General features: G+C 41.4%; 1 protein-coding gene across 6 annotated transcripts in view; it reads left to right on the plus strand.

Moving 5' to 3' along the window:
* The window catches only part of TRAPPC9 (trafficking protein particle complex subunit 9), a 560212-nt gene that overhangs the window by 82272 nt on the left and 459075 nt on the right, over positions 1-18865 (plus strand). For all 6 annotated transcript variants that reach the window (XM_057531917.1, XM_057531923.1, XM_057531919.1 and 3 more), the window contains 2 exons: positions 6990-7111; positions 11279-11404. In XM_057531917.1, the coding sequence (XP_057387900.1) occupies positions 6990-7111; positions 11279-11404 (248 nt within the window). The remainder of the gene's footprint in view (positions 1-6989; positions 7112-11278; positions 11405-18865) is intronic.

Raw genomic sequence — 18865 nt, forward strand, 5'->3', positions numbered from 1 at the left:
TTTGGCTATTCGGGGTCTTTTGTGTTTCCATACAAATTGTGCAATTTTCTGTTCTAGTTCTGTGAAAAATGCCATTGGTAGTTTGATAGGGATTGCACTGAATCTGTAGATTGCTTGGGGTAGTATAGTCATTTTCACAATGTTGCTTCTTCCAATCCAAGAACATAGCATATCTCTCCATCCGTTTGTATCATCTTTAATTTCTTTCATCAGTGTCTTATAGTTTTCTGCATGCAGGTCTTTTGTCTCCTTAGGTAGGTTTATTCCTAGGTATTTTATTCTTTTTGTTGCAATGGTAAATGGGAGTGTTTCCTTAACTTCTCTTTCAGATTTTTCATCATTAGTGTATAGGAATGCAAGCAATTTCTGTGCATTAATTTTGTATCCTGCTACTCTACCAAACTGATTGATTAGCTCTAGTAGTTTTCTGGTAGCATCCTTAGGATTCTCTATGTATAGTATCATGTCATCTGCAAACAGTGACAGTTTTACTTCTTTTCCGATTTGGATTCCTTTTATTTCTTTTTCTTCTCTGATTGCTGTGGCTAAAACTTCCAAAACTATGTTGAATAACAGTGGTGAGAGTGGGCAACCTTGTCTTGTTCCTGATCTTAGAGGAAATGGTTTCAGTTTTTCATCACTGAGAACGATGTTGGCTGTGGGTTTGTCATATATGGCCTCTATTATGTTGAGGTAGGTTCCCTCTATGCCTACTTTCTGGAGAGTTTTTATCATAAATTGGTGTTGAAGTTTGTCAAAAGCTTTTTCTGCATCTATTGAGATGATATGGTTTTTATCCTTCAATATGTTAATATGGTGTATCACATTGATTGATTTGCATGTATTGAAGAATCCTTGCATTCCTGGGATAAACCCCACTTGATCATGGTGTATGATCCTTTTAATGTGCTGTTGGATTCTGTTTGCTAGTATTTTGCTGAGGAGTTTTGCATCTATGTTCATCAGAGATATTGGCCTGTAGTTTTCTTCTTTTGTGACATATTTGTCTGGTTTTGGTATCAGGGTGATTGTGGCTTCGTAGAATGAGTTTGGGCATGTTCCTCCCTCAGCTATATTTTGTAAGAGTTTGAGAAGGATAGGTGTTAGCTCTTCTCTAAATGTTTGATAGAATTAGCCTGTGAAGCCATCTGGTCCTGGGCTTTTTTGTTGGAAGATTTTTAATCACAGTTTCAATTTCAGTGCTTGTGATTGGTCTGTTTATATTTTCTGTTTCTTCCTGTTCAGTGTTGGAAGGTTGTGCTTTTCTAAGAATGTGTCCATTTCTTCCAGGTTGTCCATTTTATTGGCATGTAGTTGCTTGTAGTAATCTCTCATGATCCTTTGTATTTCTGCAGTGTCAGTTGTTACTGCTTGTTTTTCGTTTCTAATTCTGTTGATTTGAGTCTTCTCCATTTTTTTCTTGATGAGTCTGGCTAATGGTTTATCAATTTTGTTTATCTACTCAGAGAACCAGCTTTTAGTTTTATTGATCTGTGCTATTGTTTCCTTCATTCCTTTTTCATTTATTTCTAATCTGATCTTTATGATTTCTTTCCTTCTGCTAACTTTGGGGTTTTTTTGTTCTTCTTTCTCTAATTCTATAGGTGTAAGGTTAGGTTGTTTATTTGAGATGTTTCTTTTTTCTTGAGGTAGGATTATATGGCTATAAACTTCCCTCTTAGAACTGCTTTTGCTGCATCCCATAGGTTTTGGGTCATCGTGTTTTCATTGTCATTTGTTTCTAGGTATTTTTTGATTTCCTCTTTGATTTCTTCAGTGATCTCTTGGTTATTTAGTAGTGTATTGTTTAGCCTCCATGTGTTTGTATTTTTTACAGATCTTTTCCTGTAATTGATATCTAGTCTCATAGCGTTGTGGTTGGAAAAGATACTTGATACGAGTTCAATCTTCTTAAATTTACCAAGGCTTGATTTGTGACCCAAGATATGATCCATACTGGAGAATGTTCCATGAGCACTTGAGAAGAAAGTGTATTTTGTTTTTTTTGGATGGAATGTCCTATAAATATCAATTAAGTCCATCTTGTTTAATGTGTCATTTAAAGCTTGTGTTTCCTTATTTATTTTCATTTTGGATGATCTGTCCATTGGTGAAAGTGGGGTGCTAAAAGTCCCCTACTATGATTGTGTTACTGTCGATTTCCCCTTTTATGGCTGTTAGCATTTGCCTTATGTATTGAGGTGCTGGTATGTTGGGTGCATAAATATTTACAATTGTTATATCTTCTTCTTGGATTGATCCTTTGATCATTATGTAGTGTCCTTCTTTGTCTCTTGTAATAGTCTTTATTTTAAAGTCTATTTTGTCTGATATGAGAATTGCTACTCCAGCTTTCTTTTGATTTCCATTTGCATGGAATATCTTTTTCCATCCCCTCACTTTCAGTCTGTATGTGTCCCTAGGTCTGACGTGGGTCTCTTGTAGACAGCATATGTACAGGTCTTGTTTTTGTATCCATTCAGCCAGTCTATGTCTTTTGGTTGGAGCATTTAATCCATTTACATGTAAGGTAGTTATCGATATGTTTGTTCCTATTACCATTTTCTTAATTGTTTTGGGTTTGTTATTGTAGGTCTTTTCCTTCTTTTGTGTTTCCTGCCTAGAGAAGTTCCTTTAGCATTTATTGTAAAGCTGGTTTCATGGTGCTGAATTCTCTTAACTTTTGCTTGTCTGTAAACGGTTTAATTTCTCTGTTGAATCTGAATGAGATCCTTTCTGGATCACTGAAAGGTCTTTTCAGATCCTTTATCCATTTTTAATTAAGTTATTTGTCTTTTTATTATCGAGTTGTAAGATTTCTTTTTATATTGTAGATACATGTTCCTTATCAGATATATGGTTTACAGAAATTTTCTCCTATTCTGTGTGTTGTTTTTTCATTTTGTTGATGGTGTCCTTTGAAGCATAGAAGTTTTAAGTTTTGATGAAGTCCACTTTATCTAACTTTTCTTTGTTGCTTGTGCTTTTGGTGTCATATCTAAGATCTGAGGTATTTTAAAAGCAATTTAATTCTTACAGCAGTTCTAGGAGATAGGTACTGTTGTTATCCCCAGTCTATAGATGAGGAAACTGAGATGCAGAAAAGTTCATTGACTTGTCATGGGTACAGCTAGTTAGTGGTGATGTGGGAATTCACACCCACACATTTGTCTCCAGCATCTGTTCTCTTAACCACCATACTCTATTCCTTTCTATAGGAATGGTTAATTAAAAAGCCTTTACTTCTTTGATTTCTTATTAATTTTTTCTCATTAGGGACCTCATCTCTTCCTTTATAATACTTTGCAGAACTCAGTGTAGTTTTATTTTATGTCTAATGTAGGTGGAAGCATTGCTATCAGTTAATACCACATTACTTACCCTCCAGTGATGATTGTTGCTAATTGACCTAATAAAGTCATACTTAACTCTTTTCTGGTCATTACACTAAAAGAAGAGTCATGGCTACAGAATGCTCTAAGAAAGTATATGATTTATCTTATTTTGCTAACCAATGAAAGAAAAACCCCAGTGTTGACATAGGTTGTAAATTTTCCAGAATAGGGTCATTGTCTTCCTTATATTTCATTTTGTTTGGTCACAGTGTCTAGATAGTGCCTTATTGTCTGGCAGATTAGTTAGAGCATGGTGCTCATGAATCATTGTAATGACAGAATTTTGACAACAGTATCTGTTGTTTCACAATAAAAAAGATAATATAGAAATACTGCTGAGATTTATTTTAAAAGCCTGGAATTTTGAGAAGAGTTCCACAAACCATACAAAGGTATTTTCATTAATTTTAGCTCTATCTTAGACACGTTATGGTTACATAGCAGAGTAAATTTATGAACTAGATTTGACAGGAGAAGTGTAATATTGATTATTTGTTTTAATTAAAATATTATGCCTTGGATAAAGTAATTTAGTGCCCATGAATGAACAAAAATAAGTTTGCATTTATATATGACACGGGGGCAGCCTTCCTACATATATATGTTTTGATCTGTTTTACAGAGTATTTTTATAGCTTTTCAACAATGTTCTAACTTTACAATTCTATTTATTTTTTGTTATTATTTTTTAATATTAATTTTTTAAAAATTATTTATTTATTTATTTATTTTTGGCCGTGTTGGCTCTTCATTGCTGCTTGCGGGCTTTCTCTAGTTGCGGTGAATGGGGGCTACCCTTGTTATTCTCCTCTTTTTATGGCTTTGCCTTTCTTTCTCCTGCATCATTTGTCTCTGTTTTATTCCTTCTTACTTCTTTTTTTTTTTTAAATTTATTTATTTATTTTATTTATTTTTGGCTGCATTGGGTCCTTGTTGCTGCGCGCGGGCTTTCTCTAAGTTGCGGCGATCTGAGGCTTCTCATTGTAGTGGCTTCTCTTGCTGCGGAGCATGGGCTCTTAGGCGCGCGGGCTTCAGTGGTTGTGGCTCACGGGCTTAGATGCTCCGCGGCATGTGGGATCTTCCTAGACCAGGGCTTGAACCTGTGCCCCCTGCATTGGCAGATGGATTCCTAACAACTGTGCCACCAGGGAAGTCCCATTCCCTCTTATTTCTGCTTCATTTTACTTTTGTTGACTTTCCAGCTTGTGCCTCCTACACAATCTTGCAGATAATAGGAACTCAGTAACTTTCTCTTGAATGAATTATTAAACTGTTGTTGGACTGATACTGGGGAGCCCTTGTGATGATTTTTTTTTTTTTTTTTTTTCAGCTTTTCCCCACTTCTTAACTATGCTCTTTCTTTTCCTTTCCTCTAGCCTGGGTTTCAGCCTGCCTGTGGCATTGATTTTTCCTGTCTATAGACTCCTTGTTTCACTGGTTCACAATAATGTTACATGTGGGCTGTCAAAACTTTATAGGTGTCAAGAAAGATCAAATCCATTGCATACTAGTATTTTTAGAGTGTGTTATTCTTTTACTGAGTGAAATTAAATCAGTCTGACCCACTAAGCTCTCCCGTGAGCTATGCTCTTTTTACCTTCTTACAGGTTATATTCTTCTGAGTTTCTGCATGTGCTTTACCCCCCCTGCCTCTGTACTGGAGTTAAGTAAATCATTAAGGGAACGCCCATTATCAGTGGTGTCTTTTTTTTTTTTAAAGATGGAGGGAACATTTGCTCCTTCTCCCTGGTTGGGGCTTCTTGGATGAGGTGAGGTACCATAGGAAGAATGAAGAGCCCACCTCATTCTGACTCCCACTCTTTCCCTTCCATTCTCCAAGGGAAAAGAGTAAAATTCAACAATATGAAGACACATTATTAGAGCTAATGAGATAAATCAAGATAACCTATCATCTATGAAATATTATTTCATGCCAGAAACAAAGGTATTGTAAACATGAAAAACACACAAAGCAGGATAGTACTGTGGTTAAAAATATAGGCCCGGGTTCGAATCCTGCTCTGGAGCAACTGGCTCTGTAATCTGGAGAGCCAGTAGGAATGCTCAGCCTCTTTAGGACCTGTTTCCTCCCCTGCAGAAACGGGGCTCACTAGGAGTCCCCCCCCGCATAGCGCTGCCATGGGTTGTAAATGAGGACACTCATGGATGTCCCCACATTGGTTCTGATTCCTCGTTAGTGCAGAATAACCTAGCTTTTGCTGTGATGGCCTTATGACCACCCGGTGTAGATTCTCAGTGCTCCAAAGGGTTGCCTTGTGGCTTGGAGATGGACTTCTCAATTCTGTAAGGACCCAAGGATTGTGTCATTGGGCCTTGCTGATTTGAATCTATTCTTTAGAAAGTAAATATTTTAGATTTTTTTCAGGCATGCATGCCCTTTTCTTTTATTATTTGTAGTTCTACCCTCTTATCTCTTGCTGTGATTTTTCACAAAATCTGTAGAAACGCAAAATCCTAAGCCGCCTGCCTCTTCCCAGTTCTCTGTTATGGTTCTTTCTTCCCTGACTAGAAGAGAATTTTGCATAGGAAGTGTTCTTTGTTCCTCTTTGCTTAGAGTCTCTCTGTCTGTCTGCCCAGCTTTCACCTGTCCATCTGTCCATGTATCTATCCACTCATTCTTCTGTCTTGTTCCAAAAAGCATTTGAGGCAGCATACAGAATAACAAAATACCAAGTGAGCAGGTGAGAAAATAGGACCAAGTTTAGACAGCAAGGCGAGGAGATGACCTTGTGTGAAGGTTGCGGGCCGTGTGAGACACACCCTTTGCCCCGTGAGTTCTAAGATCAATGGCAAATGTGTGCCTGAGTCTCCCAGTAGACATGAGGGAAACAGAATTTGTCGGAGATGCTCAGTGTCCCTGAAATAAACAAGTGGCTTAGGAGAAGCCCAGCTTTTCCTGCTGTGGGGCTTACGAGAGTATTTTTTGAGTGTTCTCTGAAATCAAAGAGTATTTCATCTTTTTTTTGTCAGAGTTCTATGTGTAGTTGGTTACATTCTATAAATGGAAATGTCTCCAGAACTCTTGCCCCTGTGAGTTTGATGGCTAGGGAATTAGGTGGTTCTGCTTATTGACAGGGGTTGGCCAGAAATAGAAAGTGACAGCCTCAGAAAGGATGCCAGTATTTGTAAGTTATGTTTTTTTAGTGCTGTATAGTTCAGAAAATACTTTCACATAGTTTATCTCCATTTGAAGGTGCAGTGTGGTTTCTTGCTAGCATTAAGAGAAGAGCTTAGTGCTGGGAGATAATGCGCACTGACTGCATTGCTGTCAAGACAACTAAGCTAGTTATTATAGACATGTTACGTTTATATAATGCATTTCATGTTCTTTAATAAAAAGTTTCAACAGGGAGGAAAACTTATTCTGAGTTAATTAACATTTAATACAATGCTTTGATGGTAAGACTATTATAGGGAGTGTATAAGCTGTGAAGACTTTAAAAATGGTTTCATTATTTAAATTTCAGTTGGGAATATTCAAGCTTTATCTTACTTGTGCCCTTCTTTTAAAGTAACAAAGAAACAAGACGGAAAAAGCAAAAGATTATTTCTTTTCTTCCTCTCGGTTTGCAGGTGCCCTCACCACCAATGGCATCAATCCAGATACCAGCACTGAGATTGGACGGGCTAAGAACTGCCTTAGCCCTGAAGACATAATTGACAAATACAAGGAGGCCATTTCCTATTACAGCAAGGTGATTTTACTCTGTAGATCCTTTATGTAACTGTGTTGTTTTAACCAGAAGTTCCTGTTTTACATTGTGTAATGCTGCTGCAGTATCTCCTAATTATTTGTTTCTGTAAGTATTCATGTTTTATTCCCCAATGCATAATACTATATGCCTAAAAATGGTTTTTGTTGATTAAAAATAATGTATATTTAATTTAATAAGTCTGAAAATAGGAGAAAAAGAGGCTATCATAGCCCTGCTACTCAGGGATAATGTTTTTTTTTTTTTTTTTTCTTATTTATTTATTTATTTATTTATTTATTTTTGGCTGTGTTGGGTCTTCGGTTCGTGCGAGGGCTTTCTCCAGTTGCGGCAAGCGGGGGCCACTCTTCATCGCGGTGCGGGGACCGCTCTTCATCGCGGTGCGCGGGCCTTTCTCTATCGCGGCCCCTCCCGTCGCGGGGCACAGGCTCCAGACGTGCAGGCTCAGCAATTGTGGCTCACGGGCCCAGCTGCTCCGTGGCATGTGGGATCCTCCCAGACCAGGGCTCGAACCCGTGTCCCCTGCATTAGCAGGCAGATTCTCAACCACTGCGCCACCAGGGAAGCCCAGGGATAATGTTTAAAAAATTTTTTTTAGTATTTTTTATTTAAAAATTTTTTTAATTTTTTGGCCGTGCTGCACGGCATGTGGGATCCTAATTCCCCGACCAGGGATCGAACCTGCATCCCCCCACTTCAGTGGAAGCGTGGAGTCTCAACTACTGGACTGCCAGGGAAGTCCTCAGAGATAACATTTTCTTAAAAAAGTTAATTAATTAATTAATTTATTTTTGGCTGTGTTGGGTCTTCCTTGCTGCGCATGGGCTTTCTCTAGTTGCGGCGAGCGGGGGCTACTCTTCATTGCAGTGCGCGGGCTTCTCATTGTGGTGGCTTCTCTTGTTGCAGAGCACGGGCTCCAGGCGCGTGGGCTTCAGTAGTTATGGCATAGGGCTCAGTAGTTGTGGCTCGCAGGCTCTAGAGCGCAGGCTCAGTAGTTGTGGCGCACGGGTTTAGTTGCTCTGCGGCATGTGGGATCTTCCCGGACCAGGGCTCGAACCCGTGTCCCCTGCATTGGCGGGCGGATTCTTAACCACTGCACCACCAGGGAAGCCTGGAGATAACATTTTAATATCTATTTTCTGTTCTTTTTGTCAATGTATTATATCATCTAGATCATAAAATGGTGAGCATTCTGTACTTATTTACTGTGTGGAGACCTACATTTTTCATTTGGCAGATTATGTGTTTTTCTGCGTTATTGAATCTTCACTTTTTCATGCTTAGAAAAAATGTTTGAACATTCTTGTACATATATTCTTTTGTTCTTGTATGAGTATTCTTTTAGTTAAGATTTCTGGAAATTTAGTCACTGGATATGACATTTACATTTATCATAGGTTACTTTCAAGTTACTCTCCAAATTCCTTCTCCAACAGGGAATGAAAAGATGTAGAATTACTCATTTAACCAATTCTCTATTACTGAATATTATTTTCCTTCAATTTTTTTTCCCACCATTGTAAACAGTGCTGTGATAAATGCCCTGATGGATAAATCTTTTTGGACTGATTTTTTTTTAAAAGGAAACAATTCCCAGAAGTGGACTTGAGTCAAAAAGTGCATATATTTTTTAGAGTTTACGTATACATTGCTGTATCGTCCTTCAAAAAGCTTTATAATAGTTTGTTCTCCCACAAACAGACACTATCCTTTTAAAATATTTGCCAATACGGTGAGCGAAAGTAATTTTTCATTGTTTTAGTCTGCACTTGATGACCAGTGAGGTATTGAACATTGTTCATGTATTAGCCAGTTGCATTTTTAAAATGAATTATCCGTTTTTGTCCTTTGCATACATTTAAATTAGGGAGCATTTCTTATAGCTTTGTGATAGCTCTTTGTAAATCATGGATATTAGCTTCTTTTCTGCCATCGACATATATTGCAAATCTTTTTCTTGATGTTGCTTGCCTTTTGTTTTGTTTATGAGGTTTTTCATTTTGGTTGTGGTCAAAAATGTTTTTAATATAGTAAATCTTTTCCTTATGGGTTTTCTCTTTGGTTTTATTCTTAGAAATACCTTCTTAGAGAGCTTTTCTGCTGATCTGCTGACACTTTGTAAATAAGACCTAAGAAATTACTGGCTATAAAATCCTTATTGTTATAGGTTGTCCTCGAGTTCCCTGTGTATGGGATGCTAAGGCTATATAAGGCTAGATCTGAACAAAGATAGGAGGATTGTCTGTGGTGCTGGACCTCCCTAATGGAATGGGATTTCCACCTTAGTTTCGGAGTCAGACAGACCTGAGTTCAAATCCTGCCTTCACCAATTACTAGCTTTGTGACCTTGGGCAAGAGACTTTACTTTTTGGGACCCTATTTCCTTTATCTGTAAATAAGTTCCATATTTATTTTAGGGGTTTGTTTTAGAATTGAATGAGATAATTCCCTCATTTATTTCTAAAATATTGATTGCATAGTTCTATGCTGGTGCCTTGGTAGATGATTACTAGGGACTCAGCAGTGAAAACGGGGGCCCCTGCATCAGAGAGCTTATGTTCCAGGAGAATGCTTGTAAAAGACTAGGTATGTAGTAGACTTTTAGTAAATGTCCATTCTTTTCCTAATTCCCATTGATTCTGTATATCTTTCTACTAATATATGAACAGTTTTTTATGATTGCAATTTAAATTTCATTGTAATATTTAAAATATTTAACTATAACCAAAATATGTGAAAAAAAAACCGAGTTGACTTCTATTTTCACTTCAGTAGAAGTTGTTTTAAGAGGTTTGAAGGAAAGGAAATAATTATATTTCAATGGAATCAAGTCCCTGTTAGATTCTTTTTGTTGTGTCATTAAATGGTATATAAAATTGATAGATTTTGACTTCAGTAATGGTAGTTAGGTAAGTATAGTTTCTTTTTGTGATGTCTTGGATAAATTACATGTAATATATCACAAATTCTGTGCCTGTTACATATTGGAAATGAGGAAACAGTGGAGACCTGCTCTTTCTGGCACAGTAATTTCTTTTTCCACCTTACAAATAATTTTAGTAAGAAACATGGGCAATTGGATATTTTTGCTTCTTAATAATTGATAAGTGGGCAGACTGCATTTTCATGAGCGGTTATGCCAGGCAGGCCTTGGGGTCTCAGCAAACACTTGCTGGGGGGCGGCTGACTCCGCAGCACGCTTAACGCCTCAGTGAGTTTTGGTGGGGGTCTCTCGGCCTCGGGCGCTCTTCAGGCACCAGAATACATGGATTTACCTCTAGAAGCCTCTTCCCCAGCTGCAGGAAGTCTTTTCAGATACACCAGATGAAAACCACTCCAGCTTGGGATAATTAGGAAAAAAAAATAAAAAGGGCAGAAGAACAGGGAGCATGGAGGGCTTCGAGTTGGGGCCTTGGGAAAGAGGAAGACACAGAACAGGGGGGCCTGGGCTCCAGAACCAGCTTCTGGGCCTGTCCCCGCGTCTGAGCCACACAGCTTTCAAGTGGGCAAGGGCATCTCTCCTGGCTGGATGTCACCTTGTGCAGAACTTTGAGAGGTGAAGGTGAGATTGGAGAAGTTCTTGCCGGGATCATTACTGAGTGGCTACGTGAAGTCCACGGTACCTTTTCTGTTCGTGTATCTTCATTTGTCCTTCCTCTCAGGATCTGAGAAGCAGGAACAGGTAACTCAGAGAGATAACCAGAAAGACATCAAACGTGCTAAGAGAGGACAGATATACAAGGAGCTAGAACTTTTGTAACAAAGTGACATGAATTGACAACTACTGCATCAAAGCTGCAGGTGTGAGAGAGTCTAAGAATGTTTTCGAGCACGAGATTAAGTGGAAGTGAACAGCAAAGTTTCCACTGATAACATTTTGAAATTTTGTAAAATATCCAGCTACTGTTGGTTGTATTACTTGAATGAATGCAAACATATCTATATGGGCATTTATAGGTTCACTCAGTCCCACCAACCCCTTTTGCCCCCTTAAGGGATAGACTTCCTCAAACACAAGCTCCCCCCCCTTGGGTGGGCGGTGCTGCAGCTCCTCGTGTGGGGACATGCTGCTCAGTGTCACCGAGTCCCTGTGGTACAGCCTGCACGATCTGACAGAAACACCTCTCCTCTTCTCTTTTGACCCTACAGTATAAGAACGCCGGGGTGATTGAGTTAGAAGCGTGTGTCAAGGCCGTCCGTGTCCTCGCCATTCAGAAGCGGAGCATGGAAGCTTCGGAATTTCTCCAGAATGCAGTCTACATCAACCTTCGACAGGTGGGTGTGTGTCCTCCTATGAGTGGAAGAATTAACGCGGTTTTCCTGGAGCTTATTCACCAAAAGACCATCTGATTTTGCTGTGCTGGTATTCAGTATGGCATGGTTAAAACTCTGGAGTCAGAACTTGAAACTTTGATTAAGGGAGTTGTTTCACCTCTTTGTATTACGGTCTTTTACCCTCAAAATTCAGAATTCTGTTCTTTCAAAATTTTTTTTGATTGGAGAAACAACTTTGCTGTCACCAGCTTTGCGACCTTGGACGACAAGCTTTATGCCTTGTCACCTTACTTTTGTCACTTGTGAAGCGATTCCATTTGTGACCCTATCTGGGTTGTTCATGTTATAAAACATGAAGTGTGTGAAAGTACTTTGTACAGCTCCTTTTACACCTAAGGCATTCCACAAATATTACTTGAATCTGGATGTGTTTTTAATAAGACAAAGTCATCAGAACATTTAGTTGCAGGTTGCTACTGCAAAATCCCCAAATCAATAATGTAGCTAAACGTCTACAATCTTTCTAATCTACCTTGGATTTTTATGGCCAGGGCAACCAAGACTCAAAAGTGAAGCAGCTTGGTTAAGGACCCAGGACTAGGGTTAGAATACAGGTACTGTGATCGAGCAGATCTTTACTGAGCATGGCATTGTGCTGGGAGGGGGCGTAGAGGTGGAGAAGGCAGATTCTTCTCTCATTGAGCTGACGGTTTCGTGGCAAAGATAGACATTCACCAGGTGAAGAACTTGGAGTTTATTCTAACAACAGTGGGTTTTAAAAGAAAGGTCTTGGGGCTTCCCTGGTGGTGCAGTGGTTGAGAATCCGCCTGCCAATGCAGGGGACACGGGTTCGAGCCCTGGTCCGGGAAGATCCCACATGCCGCGGAGCGGCTGGGCCCGTGAGCCACAGTTGCTGAGCCTGCGCGTCTGGAGCCTGTGCTCCGCAACAAGAGAGGCCGCGATAGCGAGAGGCCCGCGCACCGCGATGAAGAGTGGCCCCCGCTTGCCACAACTGGAGAGAGCCCTCGCACAGAAACGAAGACCCAACACAGCCATAAATAAAATAAATTTAAAAAAATAAAAAAAAAAAAAATTAAAAGAAAGGTCTTAAAAGCACGGGAATGATGGGATCCCCTTTGTCTGGAGTAGGGTAGGCATGGTGAGGGAGGCCAGGTGGGAGGCTCTTGAGGCGTCCAGGTGGGCAGTGTAGGTGGCTTCACCTGAGTGGTGGTGGGACGGTCAATGGAAAAAAGCCAACAGATCGAAGACATGTTTAGGGGGTGAAAAGGAAGGGATTAATGACGTATGTGAGGGCAGACAGAATAATGCCCAGGTTTCTGGCTTGATTAATTAGGTAAATGATGGTCATGCTGTGCTCGGAGAAGGGAAAGCTGCAGAGGGAGTTTGGGGGGAATGCTGATGGACTCAGTTGTGGATATAATGAAAAGACTTAAATATGTGGGTCTGGGAGGCTCAGGTGAGAGAGAGGGTAGTGGGTGGAGGGGAGGGGAGAGAGACTTTACAATCATTTTGTATTTTGAACATATAAGAGAGAATGAGTAATAAGACACACATGCCTCTATCATCTAGGTTTAACATATTAACATTTTGCCATATTGACTGCAGAGGTTCTTAATTTTTAAAATAGAAATGAAGCAATGGCGTTAATGAACATCTTAGAGTTGATGTGTATGTGGCTCATATATATTTTGATACCTCATATGTTTATAACCACAATCTATAAAAAGTTAAATATTTTAGCGTAAGAGTTTAGCACAGCGACTCGGAATACACACTGCTGGGGCCTGAATCTGGCTTAGCCCCTTGGGTAAATCAGCCTCTCTGTGCCTTGGTTCCCTCTTCTGTGAAGGTTGTTACTGCACCCCGTGGACCCTCCCCACAGCTAACTTCCTAGATGGGCCACTGGGAGGGAGGCAGCTGAAGGGAGTGAGAAGTGGCAGCTGCCAGCCTAGTACTGAAGGGGAGACAAAAACAGAATCAAGCAAATAAACCGAGTACAAACAAATAAACCAAAAAGAAAAAAATCCCACAGTGTTTGGAGCCATTTAGTGTACGGGAAACAACGCTCCGTGGGCTCAAAGCTGCTGAGCATGGTGGTATCACGGGTGGGAATGCGTCGTCAGGAAAGGGTTGAGAAAAGGTGTTTTGGTTTCCCTTGACGTTTCTGGTAAAGATGGGCAGGAAAAGTGAAAACCCACCACCTGACGGGGAAGCTTCAGTTTTATGGGAAATGGACCGAAGGGTGGAAACCAGCCGTCAGCAGTGCTGGCAAACGAACGGACATCTGGGTTGGACCCATCACTCACCACGATTTCCGGGTGACCTGCTGGGTGTGAGCTCTGAGCTGGGCAGTACGTGTGCAGGGATGACCAGGGTGTAATCCCTGCCTCTTAGGCTGCTGGTCCAAAGAGCAGCCCTGGGCACATGCAGACCTAGTGGGACAGCTCGGGATGCGGCCGGGGGACCTACTGTGCTGAGGGTGAGAGGAGGGCTCCCCTGAGGGGTTTCCCTGCAGAGAGCGGAAGCAACCCACCTACAGGGGCTGAAGAGCCTCTGAGCGGGGACCAGGTGCGAAGGCGTGACCTGGCTCGAGCACGGAGGGCTTGGGGAGCCGGAAGTCGTTTGGTGGCCTGAGCGGTTTTGTTGCTGAGGGACAGTGGACGGAAAAGGTGCTTAAAAGGCAGACCTGTTATAGGTCGTGAGTGAAAGTAAAGAAACGTGGACCTGTCAGGCAGGCACGAGAGAACCCTGTGGGTGTGGGGATCCCAGTGGGGGCGTCATGCTGGAGTGAGGAGCAGAGTCACGGGCTCGTGCGCAGACCCCGCTTTGCCAGTTATTAGCTGCATGACCTTGAGCATAATCCTCCATATCTCTCGATATTTTCATCTGTAAAATGATGGAATAACAAACTCATGGTGATCAGGAGTAGTTTAGTTCAGCTGCTCTGTGTCTGGTCCTGTCTAGTGTTGCCCTGCAGTGACCCAGCAGCCGCTCTTCTACTCAGGCCAGAGGGCGTGGAGGGACATCTGGGGGGTGGGGGGATGCTTTTAAATTTAAAAGCATTTAAAAAGCATGCTGAAGAACTGCAGGCAGTTTGGTGGAGGACTGGGTGTGGGAGGGACTTGGAAGACTTAGTGTCCTAAGAATTGCTCGCCCTTACGGACCAGAGTTGGCTTTGCAAATTAATGTTGAACATTTAGGCTTTTGGTGAAGCTGTTTTCACAGGTGGGTATGTACACAACATATTTTATAAGATCAAATGCTTTTATTTAATGTGTGGGAATTTGCAGCTGTTGGGAACAGCCCCTTCTCTGTTGGCCTGGTCTTCATAGAACACTAGGGGTCAGCAGAGCCGCGCGGAGGATAAGTGGCCCGCCTTGCTGCAGCGGGTGTGGGCCTTTCGAGTTCTCCCCAACTCGACGCTCTGCTGGAGTTGACTCATCTCCGTGTCTGGTTGCCAGCTGAGCAGACAGCAAAATAATGAGTTCTGGTGGGATTTTTCTTTCTTTAATTTTAATTTTTAATTTTTAAATTAAAAAAATTTTTAAATTTTATTATTTTTTTAATAGATCTTTATTGGAGTGTAATTGCTCCACAATACTGTGTTAGTTTCTGTTGTACCACAAAGTGAATCAGCCATATGCATACATATATCCCCATATCCCCTCCCTCTTGAGCCTCCCTCCCCTCCTCCCTATCCCACCCCTTTAGGTCTTCGCAAAGCACCAAGCTGATCTCCCTGTGCTATGCGGCTGCTTCCCTCTTCAGTAAGTGGTGCTGGGAAAACTGGACAGCTACATGTAAAAGAATGAAATTAGAACACTCCCTAACACCATGCACAAAAATAAACTCAAAATGGATTAAACACCTAAATGTAAGACCACACACTATAAAACTCTTAGAGGAAAACATAGGAAAAACACTCTTTGACATAAACCACAGCAAAATCTTTTTTGACCCACCTCCTAGAGTAATGAAAATAAAAACAAAAATAAACAAATGAGACCTAATTAAACTTAAAAGCTTTTGCACAGCAAAGGAAAGCATAAACAAGACAAAAAGACAACCCTCAGAATGGGAGAAAATATTTGCAAATGAAACAACGGACAAAGGATTAATCTCCAAAATATACAAACAGCTTATGGAGCTTAATATCGAAAAAACAATCCAATCAAAAACTGGGCAGAAGACCTAAATAGACATTTCACCAAAGAAGACATACAGACAGCCAAGAGGCACATGAAAAGATGCTCAACATCACTAATCATTAGAGAAGTGCAAATCGAAACTACAATGAGATATCACCTCACACTGGTTAGAATGAGCATCATCAGAAAATCTACAAACAACAAATGCTGGAGATGGTGTGCAGAAAAGGGAACCCTCTTGCACTGTTGGTGGGAATGTAAATTGATACAGCCACTATGGAGAACAGTATGGAGATTCCTTAAATAACTAAGAATTCCTTAAAAAACTAAGTTCCTTAAAAAACTAACAGTATGGAGGTTCCTTAAAAAACTAAAAATAGAATTACCGTATGACCCAGCAATCCCACTACTGGGCGTATACCCTGAGAAAACCATAATTCAAAAAGACACTGATGGGATTTTATAATGACAGTAACAAAGAGGGATCTATAGTTTTTCTGAACCAGGACAAGGTTTTGGTTCTTGATCAGGTGTGTTCCATTGTAGAATTGATGAGTTGTGTCTATTCTGGGACGGATTTTGGCTAATCTGGAAACTTTGAAAGGAACCAAGATGGAATTATTGCAGGTGCCTTCTGCCTTAAGAAGCCCTGTGCAAATGTAAAAAATGAAAAAGAATACGTTTGGATCTAGTGGTATTGGGAAGGGTTTCTGCACGTTGCAGGAGCATTCAAGGCAGAACATTGTGAGCAGGAACATGGATCCACCTGTCTTGTCTTTAGTTGTTTACGAGAGTAGTTTATGGTAATTAGCACTGACAAACGGCTGCACGCATTGCATTTAACAGCTGGCTGTCTGCAGATTTGTCTATCGAACACGTAGATTTCACAGGCACGTGGTCAGGTAGAAGTGAGAGAGAAGGAACGTGAACCTTGGCAGCCCAGATTCAGGTTTCAATCACCATTTCCTCTCCGTGTGACCTTGGACTGGAATGTAACCTCCCTTAGCCTGTTAGTGAATCTGTAAAATGGGAATGATAATATTCACTTCTTCCTGGATTTGTTGTAAGTTGTACCAATAAATAGTATTATAACACATGTAGAGCACTTCACACACTGCTTGGCACTAAGAAAGCGTTCACTGTCTGCCCCACTGGTGATGTATCAGAGCAATAAAGGCAGCTCGTGTTTGTTGGACCACTAGCAGACACTTGACTAGGTTGTGAATTTGGTTATTTCCTTTAACCTTTGTAACTCTGGGTGCTAAGTGCGTTTCTTCCTGTTGATAGAAGAGGAGCCTCAGGGTAAAGAAGATTTTGTAATTTGTCCCAAGTCAGACCATAACTTCGGGTGCAGGGGCCTAGTTAAAGCATGCTTGTTTGGGTTTTCCCGTCTGTACGTTCTGTACTGGAGGCCAGGTGCTAGGCCCTGGGTCCACTGTCTTGTAGCCCGAGAATATTCAGCACGCAGCCAAGCAGACAGGGTCCTGTGCTGCTTGAGCAAAACATCCGGAGGGAGACACAGGTGCTAAATAGATAAATGTAAAAACAAATGACTACAAAATGTGATCAGCTCTGTAGAGGAAAAGAACATGCCTTGCCCTGCAAAGCTGGGGAATTTTCTAGTCGGTGCTGCTCTGGTGGTATTAATCTCAGTAAAACAAGTTCTGTTACCAAAGACAAAATGGCAAAGCATCTGTTCTCAGGTAAACTAAAACCCGCTGATAATACTTACTACTAATTAAGCAGCCAGCTTGTTGCCGGCACTTACCTAGGGGTAAAAAGATTGCGGCCATAATCATCACGGCAACTGTGCTCACTGGTTTTATTGAACCCAGTTTTAGAGGTGAGGAAATCGAGGCTGGGGCGTTTGCTGCGTGCCCGTGATTACCTTGTGAATGCTACCACTGGTCTTCAGATCTAGTTTACCATGGCTCCAAAGTCTGAGCTCTGTGAACTGCGTCGTGTAGCTTCCCCCCAAACAACCCAGGTGACTGAAATTAATTTTCTTCAGTAGTAGGAAATGTAAGTGACCATAAGAGAAAGAGGTCATAAGGAATTGTTTGGAAATCTAGAGAAAAGCCCAGCACTTTACCAGCTGTGGGAGCATGCTCTAGGACCAATGTATATTCAACCCAGCACTCGGCACCTCCTGCAGATATGATGTTCAGGAATGACTGAGCCATTTGATAACATTTTGGCTCATGACACTGTTGGTTAGAACCTGCGGCCTCTTTGTCCCTGGTTAATTTTCTCTTCAAAGCCATTTACATGTCCTGCGGGCTACTCCACTCAGATGTAAGAATAGCCTCTTTAAACTTCTTGATGCAGTTCCTTAATGAAGCTTGTTGCTAAGGAAACCTAGCAAAAGCCCGGTAGATATGCACATAATAATGTTAACCTCAGAACTTTGTCAATTTAAACTCAGAATCAGAGGGATGGGAGATTCAGGAAAGGCTTTCTGAGATAGAAGGGGGAAAGTGTAAGGATGCAGCCCAGGTTAGACAGAAACATCTCGGTCCTAGCCGGCAGGGTGCCTGGCTTTCAGGATGGTGTGTGGGGAATGCAGAGCTCTCACAAAGAAAGAAACGGTTGGATGGGAAGGGAGGGAAGTCAAGTTCTTTATTGGAGAAGGAAAAAGAGAGAGGGAACTGAAAACTTACTGGTTGAACAGGAGTCTGGAATATGGCTTGACGTCCCTGCATTTAGGAGAGAGGAGTTTTGTGGGGACCACCGTAGGAAGGAATCTCTCTTGGTGGGAAGCCAGTGCAGCAGAGAAATGGGCAGATCCAGGGGGCCCCAGCTGGGTGAGCTGCCCGCCAAGCCAAGGTGTGGGGCTGCCTCCATCCTTAATCTGGAGCTTCAGGCCTGGGTTTGCAGCCCAGCACAGTGATGAGAGAGGGAGAGGGCTGGCGGGAAAGGCAAGGCAGAGGCCGGGGCACGGGCTGCGGGCATGTGCTTGTCGCATTTAACGTGGGGGGTCTGAGAATGATGCTCGATGGTGAGAAGGATGGTTTGGATTTTCTGCATGGGACGCGCCAGCAGCTGACGCAGATGTTTATCCCACAGGCGTTATGGCTCCTGTAGCTCATCATCTTTTACTTTTTGCTTCAGCTGCCAGGGATCTTAGAGCTGAATCTATAGGTGGCCTCTGTTAATTACCCCTACCTCATGGCGTTCATTTTTGTGACTTCATCTGCCCCTTGTTTCATTTAAGTATTAAATCCCCATTTTTGACCCTCATTTTTGTTTTTTTGTTTTTATTGTTGTTGTGTTTAAAAAGTTGATTTAGATC

The sequence above is a fragment of the Balaenoptera acutorostrata genome, chromosome 17 (assembly GCF_949987535.1).
Source record: "Balaenoptera acutorostrata chromosome 17, mBalAcu1.1, whole genome shotgun sequence".
NCBI classification, from domain to species: domain Eukaryota; kingdom Metazoa; phylum Chordata; class Mammalia; order Artiodactyla; family Balaenopteridae; genus Balaenoptera; species Balaenoptera acutorostrata.